General features: G+C 42.8%; 1 protein-coding gene across 1 annotated transcript in view; it reads right to left on the bottom strand.

Annotated features, from left to right (window-relative positions):
• Positions 1-2,716: 2,716 nt before the first annotated feature.
• LOC102383239 (heparan sulfate glucosamine 3-O-sulfotransferase 3B1-like) overlaps positions 2,717-9,458 on the bottom strand; it is a 107,056-nt gene continuing 100,314 nt past the window's right edge. The window contains exon 3 of the mRNA XM_006032992.3: positions 2,717-3,335. Coding sequence (XP_006033054.1) covers positions 2,717-3,335 — 619 coding nt within the window. The remainder of the gene's footprint in view (positions 3,336-9,458) is intronic.

The raw sequence follows: 9,458 nt of genomic DNA, 5'->3' as shown, positions 1-9,458 counted from the left end.
CTATAGCCTCTTCCCCTAGCTCGGTCCCCCTGGCACCTGGTGCTGTCTCAGAATGGGAGGGGGAGAAGGTAGGAGAGGGAGCTTGTTCTGGGGTTTCTCCAGCTTGTGCTGGAGTGTTGGGAGGAGTATGGATTGGAGCCCCCCCCACACTGTGGTGGTGGGGGGGGGCTCCAATTCACAGCACTTACAGGGGCCAGATTGGGCGAAAATTGTCACTTTTGTCTGTGATAAACTGTGGTCTCAAGACCAGCCTCAGAGGCTCTTCCTTGAGTGTTTTAACTGGCAGATATCTAAATTAGAAATGTGCCTACAGGCATGGGTAGGAAGCACATCAGTAGGGCATGCTTGGGCCTGTTCTGGTGAGGACGCAAATTTCAATGAGAAAAGAAACAGAATTTTCTTTTTTAAAAGTCTTTGTTCAGGCTATTTTAATCTAGATGTTCCTAACTAGAACAAGGAGCCTTAGGCAATGTTGACAGGGAAAATTTAACAAAGGGAAAAATTAACACATATACCTTGCTGACCATTGAGAAACCTTCTGGTGTGAAGTTTGGGCTGAGGGAGTAGTGACAGAGAGAGAGGGATGGAAAGTGTTGTGCTCTTACTTGAGACAAACTCTTTTGCTCATCCTTGCTTTCTGATATATTCAGCTATGTGATTGTCACCACTACTCCTTTGGCTGTTGTGTGAACACCAATAACCAAGATTTTTATAAGAGGAGTACATTGTAATGAGCCATGAATCAAGCCCTTAGATGGACCTCAAAGGGGATGAAGACACAAAGGGAGACAGTGTGCTAAAGCCAGTAACTTCATTGCTGTGCTTTGTTCTAGGCTGTGTCTGAATGTCCTAATAACTGCTCTTTTCCCCTTTTATTTGGATAAGATGATTATAAAATGTTTACCCAGATTTTTTTTGTGGCACAGGACACTGCCAAAAACCAGCTTAAAACTGGAGATGGAATATTCTAAAACAAGAATTTGTCCAGGAAGATGAAAGTATCAGCTGAAGGTACTGAGGGGTGGGTGACATGATGACCTCTTATGGCTGGGGGGAGAGGAGGGGGGAAGGGAGGAGGAGGAAGCAGATTCCAGAAAAATGATTTAACAATTTCCTAACCCCCAACTATTGAACTTTAGGCAGCTGTTACTGGTCTCTGAGCAAGGATACCAGAGCTCAGATAATGCACAGAAGAAAGTCTTGGTGCATAGGCCTTCAGAAAGTCCCCTCAGCATTAAATTATTTGAAATAATTTAGGAATTGAATGCATGTGAAATATCATGTGTTTGGTTCTTTAGAGGCGACAGGGAAAGGTCTCTCTGAGGCTTTGCAACTTCAGCCATGCTTAGGATAATTTTTTAAGGGACAGTTAATAGAAGAGCTGGAAAGAGAAGTTCAAAGTGGATTCAGGAGTGAGTACCAGGCTCATTTCTTGAAAATAAATATAATGTTTTATGAAAAATGTTGCCCAAGACACTGGACTGTTTTTTTTTTTAATCCAGGGAACCAGGATGCAAAAATGTGCTATCGATTAATAGAGAGTCCAGGACTTCTTGGGGTGATATGTTTTACTGGACCAACTTCATAGTTCAGATAAAGTTAGACAAGCTTTTGAATGCAAAATATTCTTCATCAGGTCTCCCTGGTCCAATAAAAGAAATCACCCTAAGAAATCCTTGCCTCTCACATAATTTTTGGACAATCATGGCTACATCACTCTTATACTACTGTAAAATTTGGGTTAGTAGTAATTGTATATGCATTGCCTTGACCCCTTCAGTTATCACCTCAATCCTTCAAATTTCCCATTGCTGTGAACCCTCCCAGACCACAACCTCAATTTTTTCATGGATGGCACCCAAGTGGAAGAAAGCTTTAATGTTTCTGAATCTTGAAAGAGATTGTAACATGAATTAGGGTGAGAGTGAAGGTTATGGCAAGGCTATTCTGGATGAGGCTAGTTGGAAATGGTCACGTGACTAAATTTTCACAAAAGTGGATCTTTTTTGCTCAAAAACTGAATATCTTTCCATTTTTTGGCAATAAAAACCAAAATGTTTAATTTTAAACCAATAACAACAAAATTGTTCTTGGTTTTTGAAAAATGAAACATAGTTCTTTATACCTGATGAAAAAATTCCCATTAATGGACCAACCCCCCCCCCCCCCCCCAAAAAAAAAAAGAACGATAAATGAAAGAATTACCTTTCCAATTTTTGCCAGTGCTTTAAAAATTGTCCCAATCTGCTCCAGGGTAATATTTTTAAAAGCAAATTGCGCTTTTATATTCCTATGTTCCATTTTCCAAACATGATTAAAACCCTTAGGAGGTTAAATCCTGTTGCCTATTAACAAGACTTTGCCTCTTTAAGTTTCAAAGTCACTTCTGACAATGGGACTTAGGCACTTTTGAAAATGTTGCCCCCTTTTCAATAGACACAGTGCCAAATCCCATGGAAAAAATGACCAAGCTTGTGCTGATTTTAATAGAATTAAATTTTGGCGCTCAGCCACCTTCTTCAGCCACACCAACCCTCCTTCAACAGCAGAAAGAAAACAAATTAAGCAATGACATTGTGCCAAAAAGAAAAATCAGAACAAATAGCATTTTTCAGCACAGCTATTAAAGTTATGTATTTTTCCCTCTCCACTGATATGTAAAAAAAATATATATTATCTTATATTTTTCTTTTTTTTAAATTATTTTTTTTCAGCCTCAGTCCCAGCCGAAGTCGTGCCCAGTCATCTGGTAGAACTTCATGTTGAAAGGCCGGTAGAAGTCCCGCAGTCTCTGCACCACCTCCTGGTCTATCTCGGGGTGGGGCCTGCCTTTCGTCTTCCCCAGGCAGTGGGGTTTGCTGCTGCCTTCAGCCTTTTTCAGGCACGGAAAACCCTTGGTTTTGTTGAAGTAGAAGTGTTTGTCTGTGATGATCCTCTTGAGGCCCAGGAAGTCCTGGACCCTGCCCAGCCCCCCAGCGGGGCGGCTGACCAGCCGCTCCCCGCTGACAAAGAGGATCTGCCCGATGGGGAAGTACAGGAGCCAGTTCTCCAGGTGCTTGGCATAGATGCCAATCTGGATGGCGCTCCACGAGGTGTCGATCAGGCCCGTAGTCCTGTTTTTGAAGGTCAGGCTCTCGAAGGTGGGGATGTCAGGTTTCTTGGAGAGAGTCTGTGTGTAATCAGATATGGCTCTGGTTACAGGGTCCCTTACGACTACGATGAGCTTGGTGCCCTTTGACATGGCGGAGATACGAGCGGGTGCCTCCTTGGTGACGAAGTAGCTGGGGGTTTTCTCCATGGTGATCTGCCCGTCCAGGGTCCTGGGCATTAATTCTCTAATGAGAAGAGAGAGAGAGAGACATAACAAGCATTAACCTCTCTGGGAGTGGTACATGTGAGGCAAGGGCACAGTATAGCCCACAGGGTGATGATCTAGAAACAAGCAGATTTCTATTACAGGTATAAGGATGTTATCTAATCAAAAGCCTATGAGTGGCTCTGTGAAACTGTAGGGAATGATGGGCTCTGCACCAGGGGCCAGAGAAGAGTGTGAACCCAAACAAGTGTGTTTGCCATTTGCTGTCTACTCTTTATATTGACCTATTTTGTTCTGAGGGCTTTGCTGTCTGCAGCGGTGTTCAACCTCCCTGATGAGCCATTCCACCAGTATGTAATGCCCTATCATTTAACACAGCCAGGAGCAAATAGCTCCACCCTCACACAGTGCACCTGTGTTGGGTCAGTAACAGAAATGTGCTGGGTGCTGGACTGTGTCTAGATTGCAGTTATTCACAATCTGGTGCAAAACACTTCAATGTATGAGTCTAAGACAATTCTAACTGGGAATCTAAGACAGTGCTAACTGGGAATCTGGGAAGAAAAACTGTCAAAATGGAAGTGACAAGACTGCCATGCTATAGTAATAAAAGTTACTAAACTACTTGATTTAGATTTATCAGATGCAACAGAAATAGTACCCCTGAGTTTGGTGGGAGCTAGAACAGACTTAGTAATGCTACCTTTCTGGTGTTCTGTCTAATATGAATGTGCTACTTTATTTTCAATAGGCTGATTTAACAGCAGTACGTCTGCTCTTAACAATAATGACTCCCATTACAAACTTCACTTGAATCATACTCCAAAATTAGTTGATGGCACAACAGCAAAAAGCAGAGTAATAGCCATATACATTTTGATGTCGCCCTCTGATGTTCACTAGGACTTAGAAGGAAATGAAGTCCCTGAGTCCCAGGGTTCTGGCCTCTCTGAGGTCACTATATGGTACCCAAGTGCCTCCATACTTGGTAAGAATAACTTCTCATACTCTTGTTACAGCAAACCAGAAACATATCCATCTCAAAGATTTACTTCATGAAGGTGTGACAGCACTGACAATGTACCTGCCTTATAACCAAGCCCTCCAAACAGCTGTTTTCACATTGGTTTCACAGCATGGATTGTACAAAGGTCTGGGGTTGGATGCGATGGGATGAAAACACAGCAAGATACTGTCACAATAAAAACTCTAATCTTTCTTTGCAATGGCAAGAAAGAAGTAACTGGATCTATAAATTGTATGAGTCCTGTTCCTTTAAATCCCTCTGTGTGGATGTTAGGATGTCCTCCCCTTTGGCTCACATTCAACAGAATAACACAGCGTTTCTGTAATAATGGCAATTCCTTCCTGGGGGGTGTAAGGAATTTAAAAGGTCAAGCCCATATTTCACTGTCTTTTGGTATTTTCAAGACAGCAGCACAATGATATCATGCTAAAATGTACAATATCAGTGTCTGACCTCAATGATTCCTATCTTCCCTTCAACCCAAAGAAATTCTACATTCACTTCCTTTCTCTCCATTTAGGAAACTCTCATTGACTTCAGCGAGAACTGTTGTAAGCATCCACCTTTGGCTCTAAGAATTCAGCTTAATGTACAAGAAACTAGGCAAGTCAGTGTTAATATAGCCCTTATAGAAGCAACTCACCCAGCTGTATTTAAGGTACTGTAAGACCTAAAAGCAGGGAGTTGCATACTCCTGGTTTCTATGGCAGGGAGATTTTCCATTAACATGAGCGAGGGTTTTGTTGAAATGAAGAGTACTATATCTGGTCCCATCATTGGTGGACAGCTTCTTCAAACTGAAGAATCAGACTATCAGCCCAGACTTTGAGCTCCTTTGCATAATTAGGGTAAGTCAGAAAGATGCAAAGAAACCATACAGAGAGAGACCAAATCTGTAATCCATCTCTTGGCTCCTAGACACATGCAGGGAGCCTGCTCCAACATGCTGTAATTCCAGTGTGTCAGAGCACACTCAATTAATTGAGTCTGCTGGAGCATGGAATTAACGCGCTCCACCAGCCTCCAGCGTCATGTGTATCATGGTCCCTTCGCTGAAAACTGGTGGTAGGGCACTTTAAACTAAAGCTCATTCAACCAGCTTTAGTTCAAAGCACCCCATGCCAATTAAAGCACCTCCCAGTGCTTCCTGGAGTACCCTCTGATGTTCAGTTTTTTTCAGGGAACCTTTCATTAGGACAAAGTACAGTCAGAAACCCAGAGCCAAGTTCCTTGAACATGTAAGAATGGAGCAAAATTATCCCCCAAAGTGATTATAACAAATAAATCCAGCAAATCTAAGGAGGTGATTCTTCTGCTCTGCTTGGCACAGGTGAGACCGCAGCTGGAGTATTGCATCCAGTTCTGGGCATCACACTTTAACAAGGACGTGGACAAGCTTGAGAGAGTCCAGAGAAGAGCCACCCATACAATCAGAGTCTTAAAAGACAAGCTAGATGAGGAAAGGCTGAGGGATCTGGGAAAAGAAGGCTGAGAGGGGATCTGGTAGCAGCTTACCACTACACTAGGGGAGGACATCAAGTGCTTGGTAAACAACTGTTCACCAGGCATCCGAGGAAAAAACCAGGAGTAACGGCCACAAACTCCTGAAAGACTGATTCAGGCTCAACATTAGGAAAACTTCTTCACAGTCAGGGTGTCCAGACTGTGGAATAAGCTCCCTCCAGGGGTGGTGCAATCACCTACCCTGGAAATCTTCAAGAGGAGACTGGACAGTCACCTTGTCAGGGTCACCTGACCCCAGTTGTCTTTCCTGCCTAGTGCAGGGGGCTGGACCTGATGATCTTCCAAGGTCCCTTCCAGCCCCTAACAATCTATGAATCTTCACTGTTGAAATAAGAGGTGTTGAAATGCTGCAAACCCACAGGATACATGCACAGAGCAATGAATCAAACCAAAAAAACCCCAACCAAAACCCCCCCGAAAACCTTCCACTTGCAGTGAGGTTCTTTAAGAAGCCTGAGAACAGAGCTGTTATTAATCAGCCATTATATGGTAGGAACCACTTTTACTGAGTCCATAGATTTGTCTTTTGTAAAGATTAAGGAAAACAATTGTGAAAGAGGAAATACGATCAATTCAGAGGTGACAAATGCTGGTGCACTAGGGAACAGGTGTAATTTTGGAGAGATTCAGAGTTAGAGCATGGCCTGTGCTCAATAAGTAATGATTAGAATATTTATCCAGGGAGAAGGTGACCACTATTCTAGGTCTCTCTCATCCAAAGGCAGCTTGATCCACTGTCCCAGTGCTGTTTATCTAATGAGTACTAAAGGCAGGGTACAGTGGGCCAGCTTCAAGAGGAGGACAAGAGAGGGCTCCAGGCAAGGACCAGCCTGTGGTCCTTTATGACGGGTGATTAGAGCACCCCACTAGGATGTAGGAGATGCAGATTCAAACTCAGTCTAGGTGAGTGTAAATTCTTGCTTTCCTGCTTCCTGAGCAAGTGCTCTGACTCCTAGGCAATTGGGGTAAAATTGGGCTAAAATTGGGCAGTCTCTGTCTACTTTCAGTAAAGTAATCCTGTTCCATTGCAGTGAGAAATAGAAGCTTGAACTGCACGTACACAGCTATGTATGGGTCACATAAGCATGCCAAGTGAAACAGGATTTTGTTCAGAAAGAATAAGTGACTTGCCTAAGATCACACAGAGATTCTGTGACGGGAAGGAATTGAGTCTCCGTGCAGTGCCTTAACCACAACACCACTTTTCCTGCTGCAACTCGCACGCTGAGAGGCCAGTCAATGCAAACTGCACCATGTTATACTCTCCCCCACTCCCCCTCCCAGACTCAGATTGCCCTACACATCACCTCTGAACAAGGCCCAACACCTATAACATTTCAGCGATTCAAATTAATGGGGTTTGGTTCAAGCACGTTTAAAAAAATCCACCTCAATTCCATTTCTTGTCTATTCTTGATATAAACGCCTGCATCTCCTCTAAATGAGCCATTTCTTTCCAGAGGAAGCTGAAAATAAGTAGGGGGACTGGTGCACTGCCAATGAGTTTCACCTCAGTGCCAATAATAGCCCTCATGGACTCTATACTATTTGCCTCTGAAAAACAGGGATAATAATCAAACTAGCAACTGACCCCTAATCCCTGACCTCACCAGGGCATTAGTACTAGAGTGCCATGATAAACTGCTCCCTGCCTACATTACTGTTCCTGTCTGGCAGCAGTAACATCTGGTTTGCAAACCTGTGCAATACGCCAGCAAAATTAAAGTCATCTATCAAAAAAAAAAGGCTGATTTGTTATGTTACAAATGAGATAGAGACGACTTATTGTTCCAAGAGGAATGCTTTTTATTTTGTATCATGTGCCATAGATGCTTGCACTGTGCAAAAAAACTGGTCCTTGACAAGCCTGAGGATTATCTGTAGCCAACTGAACTGAATTGGCTCAGGGCAGCTTTTCTCACACAGCAAAACTAATTGCACCAATGGCCATTTTACAGATACTGTCTTGTCTCTTAGTTCGGAAGCCTTGCAGTGACTTGCTAGACTGGAAGCATCTGAAGTCTTTAAGGGAACAAGGAATCTGACTTTAAATCCTCTCTGCTGTCTGGCAGCTTGGAAAGGGAGTTCAGGTAGCTGGAGAGGACACAGCATTGGGTGAGAATGTGAAAGCATCTGTCAAACGGGAACTCTTTCCCTTCAGGGTGTTAATGCTGCAGTTAGATTTTGCATATGGGAATCTAAACAATGCACTAGAGAACAATGTGTGCTTGTAATGCAGAAAAACCAAAGCCAATCTAGAATTGTGCTGTGTGCAGAAAAACAGCAATTTAATTTCATAGCAGGTATCATGATGTACAGTCATTAAGATGCAGTGAGAAAGTATGAGGGTAGGTGTAAAGAACTGAAAAAGTGGCAGGAGTGCTTAACGTTAGCCAGTTTTTGTGAACGCTCAGTATTTTGTGAGCAGTAGAGAAGAGACTGGATTTTGAGTTATGTTTCAATGGGGTATGAAATTAGTGAGATGGAGTGAGGTAGGCCCATCCTTTCCAAGTACCTACACAGTACCATTAATATAGTGTATGACTGCTTCACAGTATTTATCTTACAAAACTCCTGAGGCAGGAAAATGCTATTATTCCCTTGTGCAAGCAGAAAACGGAGTCATAGACCACCTAAGAGCAACATTTTTAAAGAGCCTGACTGAAAAAAATCCATTTTCCAAAGTGAATTAGGAACTTAAGCCCATGACAAAAGTTTTGAGGCACTTAATGATGCAGATAGTATGTGTGTAGTGCAGTGGTTCTCAACTTTCTCAGCCTTGAGGCACTCTTCCTAACTTTTCTGAATGTAGTGGCATCCCATTTCACAGACTAATTTCACTCATTTTTACTATGAAAATAGAGCAATTTTGCTGCAAAGAACTCAGAAAGACCACAACAGGTCAGGATGGTTTTGAAAACAGTATTTGACATTTCAGGGTTTATCTTGTATCATAATACCTAACAGGACTAACATTGTGTTGGCACCCTTAAAAGGATCTCATGGCTGTGGCACCCTGTTTGAGAATCAGTGGCACTGTGGGATCTTTAAAAAATCCTCCTAAACTAGTGAAAAACCCAACTCCAATTGATTTCAAACTCCTGGAGTCTAGGGATTATGTGAAAATCTCAGCTTTTATTTTTAACAAGGGGTGTTTCTTGCTCTCATGGCTGCACATCAAACCTTGAAAGCATGAATTGAGGGCACCTCAGTGGGTCAGAAAAGGTTCCCCAAATTTATCGTTTTAAAAAAAGTCCAATGATTTGCCAATTTCATTATTTTGGGGGGCATAACTCACGTTTCTGGGAGCTGGCAATCCCACGAGGGGCCAACCTCCTGTTTTTAGCAAAGAACAAGATAAATCACACTGGAATCAGCAGCACAACATAGGAACTGCAGGTCTAGATTGAATCAATGGTTCATATAGACTAATATCCTGTCAGCCCGGCAGCAGCCCGCTCTGGGTGTTCCAGGAGAAGGTATAAGAAACTCTGCCAGTGAATGACTCAAGTTCACAGAGAAACCTCCTCAACTCCAGGTTGGATTACATCTGAAATGGAGAGGTTTGCCTTTAAACATATGGCACTGCCG

Source organism: Alligator sinensis, unplaced genomic scaffold (genome assembly GCF_000455745.1).
Source record: "Alligator sinensis unplaced genomic scaffold, ASM45574v1 scaffold1371_1, whole genome shotgun sequence".
Taxonomy (NCBI): Eukaryota; Metazoa; Chordata; order Crocodylia; family Alligatoridae; genus Alligator; species Alligator sinensis.
Note: the sequence above shows the minus strand (reverse complement) of the source record. Positions and strands in the feature narration are given on the sequence as shown.